We start from the raw sequence: 15,433 nt of genomic DNA, 5'->3' as shown, positions 1-15,433 counted from the left end.
TTTAATCGTATTTTTTCATGACGTGCCACACAAAGTAGAACTAATGAGTCCAGGTTACAAGCCAAGAAGAAGCACAGACTAAAGCTAAAGCACAGATAAAGCTCTTACTCAGCAGCAGTGTTACACTGCAGTATGCATTGTTATACAGTTTCATCTTCATAATCCCCACGCAGCTGAAAGTCTCTGTATGCTAAAGCTCAGCTGGATTGATCATAAAGCAGAAAGAAATCCATCTATTACACCCTGCAGTGTCTGACCCCGTCATCTGTCAGGCCAGAATGTGGTCACTGAAACCCTTTAAAGGATTTATTTGCATTAAGAGTGTTTTGGTGAGTGTTGAGTATTCCATTAATGGCAAGTGTTCATCCCCAGCAGCCAGCATTAGTGTGTTTGTGTATTCTAACCTGATGCATCAGGCCACGTTTGTTGATAAAATAATGACATAGAAAACCATCTGGGAATGTGAACACACACTAATGCATGTGTGTGCACATATCAGACACAAACACAGTATTATTCACAGCACCATGTGCACCCCCGTTCGGGGCATGCATCACAAACACACTGGATCTGGGTAAAAAGGATTGTCTGTGCTGCGTCTGAGGCTTTTTCTTATCTTTGATCTCATTTCCTGTGAGGTCATCACATCTGTCTGGCCTGCAGACGTATTATTGGTTGTCAAGGGTTTGGTACTTCTGGTGTTACCACGAGGCAAGTCTGACTAAATGTAGCATGTACTGTCTGTCGTTGTTTAAAGGGACTATTTGTAACTTTCAGAAATGCTTCTTAACAGTGACACCTGTGGCCGGGAAATCAACGAAAGTCAGCGTCGAGCTTGCGCTTGCTCGCTCTAAATATACCTGAACGAGCATCGCTCAAAACAGTGAGGCGACACACGTCAGCTAAAACCACAATATCACTCTATATTTCAGCTGCTTGGCAGTAATGTTAGCTGACCAGACGAAGGTCTCTCCATGAATCAGTGCTGATCCTAGTGTTGGCTTTTCCTGCAAGCTGATGCAGCGGAGCTCTGCAGCGTGTCTCCTCTGCTCTCTCTTTGCCCGCAGCCGGAGAGAACAGGAAGACACCGGCACCCGGTCGGTAACGAGATGGTAACGTTACTCTCTGAGGAACTCCGTCACTTCACAAGACACGGGAAACCTCTGTTGGTCTGGAGGAGCTGCGGCAGTTATTTCTGCACAAACGTCCACTGTACATTCACTAGATATTCTCAGAGCTAAACTAACTCTTCTGCAGTGTGGAGTGAGCGTGCGTTCATGTCTAGAGGTGGAGCGAGACAGCGAGGACGCGCGCGCATTCTGAGTGAAGGAGAGCAGGCAGAGGAGGAGAGGCAGCGGCCACACGCGAACGCGCATATGCGAGCGCACATGTGTGGCGACCCGCTACATTTATACGCTTAAAAAGTTACAAATAGTCCCTTTAATAGTAGATGGAAGTATTAGGTGAGTGTTTCGCCTCTTTGCCTCTTTGTGATTGAAAACATGCATCCATCAAATATACAGAGATTTAGTAATAATTGCCTTATCTTAATAGCAAATAAATATGAATGATTGAGGCTGTTTATGCACATATGCATGAAAGTGATGCTTTAAGTTGATCATGCCATGAATAGAAATGTAGAGCTTGGGGTTTAATTCTTTGGGTATGGCTCCCTCTGGTGTTCATAAAGGAAACGACATCATTGGAGTCCCATTCACCTGCCGAAGCCCTCCGTATGGCTCATTTATACAACATTCATTTAAAACAAAATCATTTGACAGTTTTTCTCAGTTGCTTTGGCAAATTTTCATAAATGCATTTCTTGTTGCTTCCATAGAGAATTGAAAGGTCTAATTTACTTCAGTTGACCAAGTAGGGTAGTCTTAGTAGTTAAATGGGTTACATTGCTTTTCTGAGACATGTTTAGTTTGGCAGTCGCTGAATAAATCCTCACATGCAAATATATATGAGCCAACTGTCCGACCCAGTCTCACATCAATATGTGTAATAGCTACGTTGGTCCACGGCTCAATAGATTGCTGCATGGATGACGTATTTTTGTAGGCCAACCCAGACCGCGCCCTAATAACACTACTTTAGGAGCAACGGAATTCAGACAATGGCTGGCTTTACCACAGTTTTCAGTTTTATTCTCATAAATTTACGGATTTATAATCTCACAGAGCTTTTTCTCGTAAATCTGCATCTTTAATCTCAGAGAATATCGAAGTTTTTTTCTCATAAATTTACGATTTAAATCTCAAAAGGGTATTTCTTGGAATATTACCCCCCTCCCCGGCACCGTAATTTTTATTTTATTTTTCCTAAAATGGCCCAAATCGTACATACTAGCTACTATGACTAATTTATAACGTTTTTATGACTTTACTTACTTACTTTTTTAATAACTTTTTTTATGACTTATGACTTCTATGACTTTTTAATAATTGTTTATGACACTATACTATGACTATTTTCATGACTTTTTTTTTATGACATATTATACTATGCCTTTTTTATTTTTATTTTACCGTCCACAATATGTGAGGACACGGGACTGTGTGAGGACATGGTGGTCTGCAGTACGGGGGCCCCGTAGGGAACGGTCCTGGCTCCGTTCCTCTTCACCCTCTACACTGCAGACTTCTCCCACAACTCACCTACCTGTCACCTGCACAAGTTCTCTGACCACTCTGCAACAGTCGGCCTCATCACAGAGGGGGACGACAGGAAGTACAGAGAACTTTGTGGACCGGTGCCAGCGGAACCGCCTCCAGCTCAACACGGGGGAAACAAAAGAGCTGGTGGTGGATCTCTGCAGGCGCACACACTCCCCCCCGACACCGGTGAACGAGTACCTGGGTGTTCACCTGAACACTAAACTGGACTGGACTGTCAACTCAACGGCACTTTACAGGAAAGGCCAGAGCAGACTCTACCTGCTCAGGAGACTAAGGTCTTTTAGAGTGCAGGGGGCTCTCCTGAAGACCTTCTATGACACGCTGGTGGCATCAGACATTTTTTACGGAGTGGTCTGCTGGGGCAGCAGCATCTCGGCTGCGGACAGGAAGAGACTCGATAGAGTGATCAGGAAGGCCAGCTCTGTCCTGGGATGCCTCCTGGACCCAGTAGAGGTGGTGGGAGAGAGGACTGCTCCCACTTACACACCAAAAACTGATATAACTGAATAACTGCACCACTGTGGATAGTACACCGACTGTCTATCAGTACTACTCCGGTGTAACTTCAATTCATACTGTGCAATACTTTCAGGTGGAATTTCATTCCAATCACTGTGCAATATCATTTTTCCACTTGTATAATTGTGTTAATAGTCTGGTAATAGTCAATACTGTTTATATTGTTCCTATTTTTATATTTCCTTCTATTTAAATTGTTTATATTTTGTTTCACTTTTGTTTTGCTTATTTTTTTACTGTGTTGTATCTTGCTTTTTGTTTTTTACCGATGCTTCTTGTTTTTTTGCACTATTCCCTGTGCTGCTGTATACTGCAAATTTCCCCACTGTGGGACTAATAAAGGAGTATCTTATCTTATTTTATCTTATGACATTTTCTTTGACTTATACTATGACTTCTTTTTATTTTTTTTGACATACTATAATATGACTTTTCTTTGACATTGTTGACATTTTGTTATTTTTTGACATGCTATACTAGGACTTTTTATTTTTTCAAAATATTATTATTATTACTTTTTTTATTTTTTCGAAATGCTATACTATGACTTTTTTTTATTTTGCGATATGCTATATTTTTACTTTTTAATTTTTTTGTGATAATATAATATAGCTTTTTCTCGACATACTATATAATGACTTTTTTATTTTTTGACAAACTATACTATAACTTGTTGTATTCATTTTTGATATACTATACTATGACTTTTAAAAAAATGTTAGTATCCTATATTATTACTTTTTTTCGACATACTATACTATGACTTTTTTTTATTTAGTCGACATACTATATAATGACTTTTTTTTATTTAGTCGACATACTATATAATGACTTTTTTTATTTTGTCAACATACTATATTATGGCTTTTAAATTTTTAGAACATACTATAATCTGACTTTTTCTTTTACATATACCATTAATTATTTATTTTTTGATTTTTTTTTAATTTTTTCGACATACTATACTATGACTTTTTTATTTTAACGACATATTATACTATGACATGTTTTTTATTTTTACATCTGACATTATTTATTTTTCGACATGCTATACTATGAATTTGTTTATTTTTATGACGTACTATACTATTAAATTTTTGTATTTTTATGACTTACTATTATATGGCTTTTTTATTTTTTCGACATGCTTTTTTGTTTTTTTGTTATACTGTACTATGACGTTTTTTGACATACTATACTAGGACTTTATTTTTTCAATATATACAATCACTTTTTGTCGACATATACTATGACTTTTTTTCTTTTTTCAATCTACTATAAAATGGCTTTTTTTCGACAGACTATACTAAGACTCTTTTTTATTTTGTCGACATGCTATACTATGAAGTTTTTTTTATTTTTTCAACATACTATAATATGGCTTTTTTTTCTACATACTATTCAATTCAATTTATTTTTATATAGCGTCAAATCATAACAGAAGTTATCTCGAGAAACTTTATATATAGAGCAGTCTTTAGACCTTACTCTATAGTTTAGAGACCCAACAAGAGATCCCACCAAGAGCATTGCATTGGCTGTGGCCAGGAAGAACCGGGCTCTGGGTGGGCGGCCATCTGCCTCAACCCGTTGGGTTGAGAGAGGGGGCGGGGGGATGCGCAGCAACTACAATAATAGCACAGCAGCTGTAAGAACTAATAACAAAAATCAATAGCAGTGGATGTAAAAGAGTGATAATACAACTATCGGAATTAATAGCTGTAATAATAATAGAAATATAACTAATAATAATAATAATAAAAGGCTGGTAATAATGATGGTAGCAGTGGGTGTCAAGCAGGAAGCAGACGAGGCAGCAGATGTAACCCCGATCCAGGTGCAACCCCGATCCAGGTGTAACCCCAATCCATGGATACCTGCGAGATGACAAAGCACAAAGACTTCGGGGAAGAAATCGAGTTAGTAACATGCATGAATGCGACATGAATATATACAAAAGGAGAAAGGAGCTCAGTGTGTCATAGGAAGTCCCCCAGCAGTCTAGGCCTATGGCAGCAGAACTAGGGGCTGGTCCAAGGCAGCCTGAGCCAGACTTGGGCCAGCCCTAACTATAAGCTTTATCAAAGAGGAAAGTCTTAAGCCTACTCTTAAATGTGGAGAGGGTGTCTGCCTCGTGGACTGAATTGAATTGAATTGTCTACTATACCATTCATTATTTATTTTTGACATACTATAATAAGACTTTTTTATTTTTTCGACATACTATATTATGACGTTTTTTGACATTTCGACATATGACTTTTAAATTTTTTCGACATACTATATTATGATTTTTTTTATTTTTTCAATATACTTTACTATGACTTTTTTTTTTTCGACATACTACAATGACTTTTTATGAAATAATATACTATGCCTTTTTTTTACAACATACTATACTATGACTATTTTTACAATTTTTTTATGACTATTTTATGACATACTATACTATCACTATTTCTTTATGATTTTTTATTACATACTATACTATAACGTATTTATGACTATGATATGATCATTAATATATAATTCACTGACTTTTTTAAGACTTACTATAGTATCACTTTTTTATGATATAAAAAGGTCATATGATATTATGACCTTTTAATAACATTTTTGACATATTATACCAAGACTATTTTATGACTTTTTATGACTCAAGACCACTTAAACCGAGATTCAAGTCATGACTAAGACCAGAGACCAAGATAACACTAAGACTTTGAGGGGTTGAGACCAAGTCAAGACTAAGACCAGAACAGTACATTTACGATACAATGTGGAACATGCAAACTATAGGCACTCCTCAAACTGATAAATCCCATAAAAACATCAAATAATCAAAAGAGGTGAATTTTACGTGGGGGGTTTTCCTGTTTTTTTATGAACAATCAAAGTAATGTTGTTAACAAATAAATAAGACACTCAGCGTCATTGGTCTTTATTTTAAATCCTGAGACCAAGACAAGGCTGAGTTAAAATGCTGTTGATTCCAAGACGACCTTCAAAAAGTGGTGTTGACCGTTCTTGAGACCTAGACCGATCATTGATCTCAGCTGACTCCGTGGATAGAGACTTCAGACTCACATTGGACATTATCGTTAATGCGGACTAATGAATAAAGACAAAGGTCACAGTTTGGGTCACAGTTTGGAACTGACCATTTATTTAAACTGAATAGCATATGCGTACAAAGTCTCTACAAAGCTAGAAAATATCTAACATACTTTTAGCCATGAGGGGAAAAAAGATCAGACCCTGTGCAGTACCAGTAGACAACAACCACTAGCTTTTAGATTTTCCTAAATGTACTCTCTTCTTCGCAAAATAGGATAAATATTAGAATATCAAAGATATACACAACATCTGTAATAAACGTTATTGTCACCTTTATATAAAGCACCTTATCAAAAACCCTCAGTGCACATACAGATGTGCTGCACATGCACCGGAGCGAAAAGATTCAAGGCCATTTTGGAATTGATTACAGACAGGATTTCTGTGCCAAACTTGGTTCGGAAAAGAAGATAAATATCCAACTTGCACATACGAGACAACATTAACACAGACGACGATGACTCGGAAACCTTTTGAATAACCTTTAGGCAACACGTATACACTGCTCTGTGTGACTTTATAACTGTGAGCACATTCTCTTGTTGATTATAATGAGCGCACATTTAACAGTAAATCCCTAAAGTTGAGTCCTGGTTAGGTTTAACAGATATCTGGGGTTTCCTGTGGCCTTCTCATATGGCTTCTTCACTCTGCCAACCAAGATGATAAGAGGTGTCCATATTTGATAAGGTCAAATAAAAAAATGTCTTTAAAGACAAAAACATGTTAATGCACACTCTTCTAAACACAAGGTTTTTTAACCCTACTTACGTTACTTTCTGTTTATTTCATTGTATGTTACATGTATATAGTTTTACAGTGTAGCCCATGAGCTACAGATTCATAGTCCTTTTCCTTGAAACTATTTTTTGGCAGAAGCTTGTACTCTAGCTTGTAATAAATCCCTTCTCCTTTTGTGTCACATGATGACCGTCTTTGGTAAGCAGGTGGTAGATAATGTCCAGACAGAGGGTCATTATGGCAAACTCAGCCCCTTTGAGGCTGTGTGTTGGGTTCTCATGTACATGTTACATTAGTACTGTGCTGTGAAGGTCTGGTAGTCCGCCTGCAAACAACAAGCCACTGTAGTGTGAGACAAAACGTTGGGAAAGTTGAAGGCAGGGGAATTTTCCCAACAGAATGATTCACCAGTGTGTTGAAAGGATTGTTGGACAGGTGTCTGTAACCCTGAGAGACGCCCACAGGAGTCTTAAGACAACTAGAGTCAAAATATAGTGCTTTTGGACAATGGCAAATCGTAACATTCTTTAACACCAATGTAGAAGACTGATGGTCGTTCCACACCAGTCAGATCCCAGTCAGATATGAGTCATCGTTAAAGGGGAACATGGCCTAGTAAAGTTCAATCAATCCTTGTGACCATGAGCTCTTCTCTCTCAAAGCCAGAAGCCAGAGAAGTAAGTGTCAAACTTGGGATGTCATCGGGTATAAAGTGTGGAGCTGCTCCATAGACAATGAATTGAAGACTGATTTCATGGACCTTTTTTAAACCCAAATTAGTTTTATTCTATTGTAGTGCTCTCTCAGTTGTGAAGCAGAACATGTTATCATATACTCAGAATTAGGGCTGTCAAAGTTAACGCCATAATAACGCAAATTTGTTTTAACACCACTAATTTCTTTAACGCTAACGCAATCCATCTTTTGAAGGTTGTAGCGGCTCAGTTTTAAAGCTAGAGTAAAGATACTGGTATCATATGAAACTAAAAAACCTGATGAATCTAATGTCATACTAGCTGAAGGAGGTTAAATAATGCTCCAAACTTACACTAAATGTTGTCGAGGAAAAACTGTCATGGCCAACTTCAAAGGGGATCCTTGACCTCTGACCTCCAGATCAGTGAATGTAAATGGGTTCTATGGGTACCCACGAGTCTCCCCTTTACAGACATGCCCACTTTATGATAATCGCATGCAGTTTGGGGCAAGTCATAGTCACGTCAGCACACTGACACACTGACAGCTGTTGTTGCCTGTTGGGCTGCAGTTTGACATGTTATGATTGGAGCATATTGTTTTATGCTAAATGCAGTACCTGTGAGGGTTTCTGGACAATATCTGTCATTGATTTGTGTTGTTAATTGATTTCCAATAATAAATATATACATACATTTGCATAAAGCAGCATATTTGTCTACTCCCATGTTGATAAGAGGATTAAATACTTGACAAATCTCCCTTTAAGGTCATTTAGAACAGATAAAAATGTGAATAATTTGCGATTAATCATGATTAATCACGGTTAATCATGGACAATCATGTGATTAATCGCGGTTGAATATTTTAATCGATTGACAGCCCTACCCAGAACATTCCCCTGAGTACTCTCAGTGTCATCTAGAACATCTCTCCCAATTCATTGTCTACGGAGCACTTCCACACTTTATACCCTATAACATCACAATCACAAGTTTGAGTTTTTGGGTTTGGGAGAGAGTTGTTCATGTTACGTCTTGGACTGTCTTAGACCATAGGAATAAAATGTGTGGATTTTGAATATGGGCGTAGTTCCCCTTTAACACCAAATATTTAACAGCTGGCCAGTTTCATTTCAGTTGGTAAAATGCTAATACATGCCCTAAACACAAACTGAATTTGCAATGTCTTCTCTGCAAATAACTGGGTATTCTGGACACCACGTAGCATCCCAGCCGGTCACACAGGAAACATGTGATAATCAGCATAACGTATTCTTCATGCTGGTTCATTGTTCTTCAATATGTTCTCCAGATCTTTTCAATTATCTGACAGCAGCGATATGAAGATACGCATATTAGAATTGGTCTTCTCTAGTAGTAACAAGTCCAAGTTGTGTTTCATAAATGAGGCACCAGACAATACCTAGTGAGCAAGCGGTTTCAGCATCAATCTGTCACACATACATGTAATACACAAATGCAAACACATGTAAATGGTGCTTTAAAAATGAAGTGAACAAGAATGTGTCTCATTAACATCCTGTGGGAGATAAGAACACCTGACTGTCTACAAAGTACAACAAGAAACAGCCATTAAATATGGAATTTGGATAATTAGCTCTCAGACACTGGAGCATGTGATACCTAATTATGCATTTCTATTCACTAAAATGCCTTTCTGTACACCATTTACAACACCAAATTATCAGGACTTTCATGAAACCAATTAGAAATGTCCACTGCTGTTCCCAACCAAAGGCACTTCATGCTGCCGAGCATGACACAGACGAACCACCGATCATCACCTGCTACAGTACACTTCATCAACAGTTTTTGGTTTTGGATTCATCAATGACTTTAATTCTGACATTAATATCATCTAACTGGAAGAAACAAGTCCTGGACTGTGAACTGTGTCTTAAACCACTTTTCTCCAAATGAAAACGTGTCACGGCTTCTGGTCAGCACAATCTTCAATTGCAATATGGGCGTAATAACGTTTCAGGCTTGAACACGTTTGTCAATATGGACATGTTAAAGCTCATGTTAGCTGGTGCAAGAATATGGAACTACGCTAAATTTAATTTGCAAAGTGAAACCTGATCAGAAAATTCATAGGTTTGTTTAATACAATTCCTTCCTGTTGTTGTATAGTTTAAAGATTCACAGTGCTTCCCAATGGACTGACCACAATATATTTGATATTTAAAAGTTATAATCCTTAAGATTTTCAAATAAAAAAACATTTTATGGTATATTTTTCCAGCAATAGCCATTAAATGTAAATTCTGTAATTACTAGGGCTGTCAAAGTTAACTAAATAACGTGTTAACGCAAATAATTTTAACACCACTGATGTTAAGGCATTAACACAATCGATCAAATCACAATCGATCTTAAGTTTCGGAGGTTGTAGCGGCGAGTTTCAAAATTAGAGAGAAGATACTGGTATCATCTGAAACTAGTAAACCTGATGAATCCATCGGTACCAACCATGTCATACTAGCTGGTCATGAAGGAGGTTAAATAACGCTCCAAACTTACACTAAATGTTGGCGAGGAAAAACTGTCATGGTCATTTTCAAAGAGGTCCCTTGACCTCTGACCTCCAGATCAGTGAATGTAAATGGGTTCTATGGGTACCCACGAGTCTCCCCTTTACAGACATGCCCACTTTATGATAATCACATGCAGTTTGGGGCAAGTCATAGTCAAGTCAGCACACTGACACACTGACAGCTGTTGTTGCCTGTTGGGCTGCAGTTTGCCATGTTATGATTGGAGCATTGTTTTATGTTAAATGCAGTACCTGTGAGGGTTTCTGGACAATATCTGTCATTGTTTTGTGTTGTTAATTGATTTCCAATAATAAATATATACATACATTTGCATAAAGCAGCATATTTGTCTACTCCCATGTTGATAAGAGGATTAAATACTTGACAAATCTCCATTTATTACATTTTTCATTACATTTTGAACAGATAAAAAAATGTGGTATTAATTTGCTATTAATTGTGATTAAATATTTGAATCGATTGAAAGCCCTAGTAATTACCTCTCCACATGGTAGTTTTGGTTGTAATTGACGAGATCCGCCATTCCTGTGCTGGATTCAAACTGTCTCACAGGACACATGAATGTAATCCAGCCACTCTCCTACAGCTTTATCAGAGCAGTGTTAAGTTTTTACTAATGCTAACCCAACATTTCCTACTGCTGCCGCTTCATATTGAAAGCATTCAACTGCTAAAACACGGAGCGGCTTTTATTGTGAAGCACTGGCAGGAAGCGTTTGTCACTAAGGCCAAAACAGCCAGAAGGGAAATCATAAGGATTATAGTTTTAACATGCTTATTTCTTTATTTCTTTATTTCTTTATTCAATCTTGATGAAGAGTCACTTGTTGCACGAAAAGGTACCTGAATTGTTCAATTTCACTTATACGTTCTTATTAACATACATTTTAGATAGTGTTCCTGGAATTAAAATATAGTCTATAAGCTATTCTTTTTTTTTTTTTTAAAGAAAACATACAAAAAGGTAGAAATTTGATTTCTTTTCTTTGGGAACAAACCTCTTTTTGTGCAAGAATGCAGCTCACACAACTTGCAGTGGCTATCTGTACAAAACCACCTCTCTACTGTACTATATGAGAATGCAGTGGTGTTATTGATGATACACAGGGTCTGACCTTCAGTGTCCGTCAGTATGTTGGCAGATAACACACACACTTGTCACATGGCGGGGGGGGGGGGGGGGGGGGGGATTGTGAGATACTTTTTTTTTCATCCCTGGGTGACTTTCCCAAAAGCGCATGACAGAAGTACCGCTTTCATTTCCAACTACAGAAAACTAGAACTTTCCTGGGAGAAAGAAGAGAAGAAACCAATTAGCAGTAGACGTGACATCTTCAGGTGATATCCCAGTCAAGATGTTTGTGGGAAAACCACCCAGGTCCATTCTGGTGTGTTTCATCATGCTTTTTACAGCTAATGAACATCTGATATTGGGGTTGGAGTTATGTGTGGAAATACTCCTGCTGAGGCGGATTCTGCAGCATTCTGCATCACATCTGATGTTAAATTAAAAATGATCCAATTATTGTTGAAAACGAAGCCATTTTCTTCTTCACTAAGTCGAGTTGTTTGGCTGAAAGACACTTTTGCAGAATTCAGTTTTTAGACAGTTTACCTCCAATGTCACCGTTAATCACCAAGCAAAGGCCGTGTGTGTGTGTGTGTGTGTGTGTGTGTGTGTGCGTGTGTGTGTGTGTGTGTGTGTGTGTGTGTGTGTGTGTGCGTGTGTGTGTGTGTGTGAGTGTGTGTGTGTTATTCTTTGACAAGTCGATAGATGTGGTGCTGAGCTCCGTGCTCATTGTTGGACACTTCAAACACACACGCCATACACAGCAAGGTCTCCTGAGTGTCTCTGTTGCTCACAACCTGGACACACACACACACACACACACACACAGAGGAAAGAAAGAATAAAAAAGTTAGGTGTTAAAATGTATCTACATCTACAAAAAAAAAAGGTTTTGCCAAGATAATCTTTGGAAGTTACTTACATTTTGTTTTTCATCTGTGAAACAGGTAAAAAAGGTTTTGCCAGGATCATTTTTCTAAGTTACTTTTTATTCATCTGTGAAAACAAGTGAAACAAAGTTTTTGTAGTTGTTGTAATGAACTCATTTTGGCCACAAGAGGCTGAAATGCACCACTATGCCGTGCACTAAATAGGAATAAAAGCATTCATGTTTTCCCCAACGGCAGATCAGCCCAGATTAAAAGACATTTAAGCCAAAAGAAAGACATGACATGTTACATAACTTGCTCACACACAATATATGTTCCTTTTGTTTAGAGTGCATGGAGAAATTAAAACTCACCTGGAAGAAAACATGAATGCTTTTAGTCCTATTTAGGACTTAGTGGTTATGTAGTAGTGGTGCACTTCAGCCTCCTGTGGCCAAAATGAGTATTACAACAACAAACACTTCCTGGCAAAACCTTTTCCCACCTGTTCTTAAGTCATAAACACAGGAGAGGAAACAACTTAGATCAGACTTAGAAAATAGATCACCACAATAGTTTTTTCCTTACTTGCCTCTCAGGGCTTCCTAAACATACACAAAAAAAACAGTTTATTCATACATTCACACACAGACTGACTGACTCACCAGCAGAATAGTGAAGTTCTCCAGCACACTGTTCATCATGTATTTCTCAGGCAGGTGTTTGAGCTTGTGGATGAAGTTGATCATGTATTCACACATTGGAGAGCGACTGATTCTGTAGATGAAGCGCCCGTTTTCAAACCTTGCATACTCCGTCTGAGAGAGAGAGAAATCTGTTACCATTACTAAATGAAATGTGATAACTGACCACTAAAGGGGAACTCCAAATCCTTTTTTTAGTAAAGATCAGTTTACTAGTCATGAGCTAATCCTGTGAAAACCATGATGTCTTCTGTGGCTCTGAATGTGTCAGGCCTCACAAAGTAACCCTAATGATGTCATCAGGATTGATATGTTTACACATTTAGAACAGGTACAAAATAGAACAATGGAGTTGGTAAGAAAGACGTGAATTTCCAAAGTAGGAAGGGTCTGATCGCGCAGCAAACTTCTCGCGCGGTACAGTTACATACAAGGTCAATGCAAAGAGGCAAATGGACGCAAATTCACGCTGGGAGACGCAAATGGTGCAAGGCAAACGCGCGAAATTCACGTCATTTGAGAAATTCACGTCATTTGAGAAATTCACGTGACGCTGTGTCGAAAGCCTATCAGCGTTGAGATTGTCCTCACTGACGTCCTGACGTTGATGAATCAGAAATGGAGGAAATAAATCTTATATGTGTCTGTGGTCACCCAGAGCTACGATAGTCCTTCATATCTGTACAGAGATCGGACCAAACTCTGTGTAGAACCCACAGACGGTCTGTGGTAGAAACAACAACGTCTCTAGAAGACTTTATGTTGAGTGCTGATGGAGCAGCTGCGTAGTCTGGCACTGATCCATCCAAACTCCATTCAGAAAACAAGCATTTTAAAAGTTGTCTGCTTGTTGTCATGGTAACAGACCTGACAAAGCATGAATTCAGACATTTTACTAATCAGCATCATTACGTAGTTATTTCAGCATCCTTTTGATCTGTTTATTGATATTAAATCATAGCACAATCTGTTTATTTTGGGTTCATACCGCAGTAGAGACGTGTGGCTGCTAGATACAGTCAGTGTGATGTCACTGTATGTGAATACAGCTCGCCGCTGGGTGATGTTATGAACCCAGACACGACAGCATTTGGTTTTCTGACATATCTGGGACTTCCTCAACATGTACAAAGCAGCAACAGTGGTTATTTATTCCATGGTTGATGGAGGAAAAGTTGTTGGTATCCATGGAGACAAGCTCCTCCTCTAATCTTCTCTTCTCTCCAGCGTGTCTAGCGCGAATGAACACAAGCGGTCCAACTTGGGCGAATAAAGCGAGGCGAAATTCGCTTCGCTTTTGGTGTGAATGCAACATGACAAAGTAAAGGTATCAAGGTGCATTATGGGTAGGGGTACAGTGCTTTTTTGGAGTGTGTCCCATATGACGGACTAAAAGTCAGGATATCTATACTAAATGACTTGAGTACTTTTTATTAGACAGTGTCTGAAGGACTCTCAAGACATCCTCACCTCCACCTTCTCGACCACCTGCTTGCCGAAAGAGCAGACCTTGGTGGAGCAGGTGATGGTCATGTTCTCCGAGCTCTCATACTGGCTGGTGACACCGTAGAAGGCTGCTGGGTCGTCCTGCACATTATAAGTCAGGTCCGCCTGGCAACCACAGAGCGAAAAAACATTCCATTACCACCTTTAATGAGTAAGTAGAAATGTCACTGGTCAAAATCCAACAGTCAAATCTATCGACACTCCCAGAAATATGAGAGCAAACATGAAAAGGAGAACTTTCTGCCACCAAAGTGAGCTAACAGTGCCCTCTGCTGGTAGCTGTCATCACTTGTTACCTTATTATTTGCTGCATGGGCAGCAAATAATAATCTCCCTACAGGAGAGAAAATCTCCGAAGGACCCCCTCATAATCGTAACACAGATTAAACATATGGTTAGTATCATTTGGACTCTTAGATGCATTGGAACTGTTTGTATTCTAAAAGTAAATCATTTAAACCTGTTTCATAGTGATATATAGAGCTGCAACGATTAATCGATTAGTTCTCAACTATTAAATTAATCGACAACTATTTTCATAATCCATTTATCTATTTGGATAAATAAAAAAAAAAGAAGTCAAAATTCTCTGATTGCAGCTTCTTAAATGTGAATATTTTCTGGTTTCTTTCCTCCTCTATGACAGTAAACTGAATATCTTTGAGTTGTGGACAAAACAAGACATTTAGGATGTCATCTTAGGCTTTGGGAAACACTGATCCACATTTTTCACCATTTTCTGACATTTTATAGACCAAACAACTAATCAATTAATCCAGAAAATAATCCACAGATTATCAACAATGAAGATAATCGTTAGTTGCTGCCCTAGTGATAAACAGAAACATTTAAGTTTGAATCACGTTAATACCACGTACTCAACTGGACAGCATTTATAGTCTACATTTCAAGTAACTGATCTTAAAAGCTTTCAGAACATGAACAGTAAC

The 15,433-nt window shown here is 38.3% G+C and overlaps 1 protein-coding gene across 2 annotated transcripts in view; it reads right to left on the bottom strand.

The window, feature by feature from the left end:
* Positions 1 to 11,168: 11,168 nt before the first annotated feature.
* Positions 11,169 to 15,433, bottom strand: part of tead1a (TEA domain family member 1a) — a 65,960-nt gene continuing 61,695 nt past the window's right edge. Inside the window, exons 10-13 of one of the 2 annotated variants that reach the window (XR_005206488.1) lie at positions 14,448 to 14,588; positions 12,939 to 13,091; positions 12,327 to 12,400; positions 12,078 to 12,201 (exon numbers count right to left, since the gene is read on the bottom strand). Coding sequence is in view for 1 of the 2 variants with exons in the window: in XM_037766183.1 (XP_037622111.1) it covers positions 12,088 to 12,201; positions 12,939 to 13,091; positions 14,448 to 14,588 (408 nt within the window). In the remaining variant the exon portion in view is untranslated. Of the gene's footprint in view, positions 12,202 to 12,326; positions 12,401 to 12,938; positions 13,092 to 14,447; positions 14,589 to 15,433 lie in introns of both variants that reach the window. The other variant, XM_037766183.1, reaches the window with a different exon arrangement.

This window comes from Sebastes umbrosus, chromosome 4 (genome assembly GCF_015220745.1).
Source record: "Sebastes umbrosus isolate fSebUmb1 chromosome 4, fSebUmb1.pri, whole genome shotgun sequence".
Lineage (NCBI taxonomy): Eukaryota > Metazoa > Chordata > Actinopteri > Perciformes > Sebastidae > Sebastes > Sebastes umbrosus.
The sequence above is the reverse complement of the archived record's forward strand: the minus strand, read 5'-3'. Positions and strand labels throughout refer to the sequence as shown.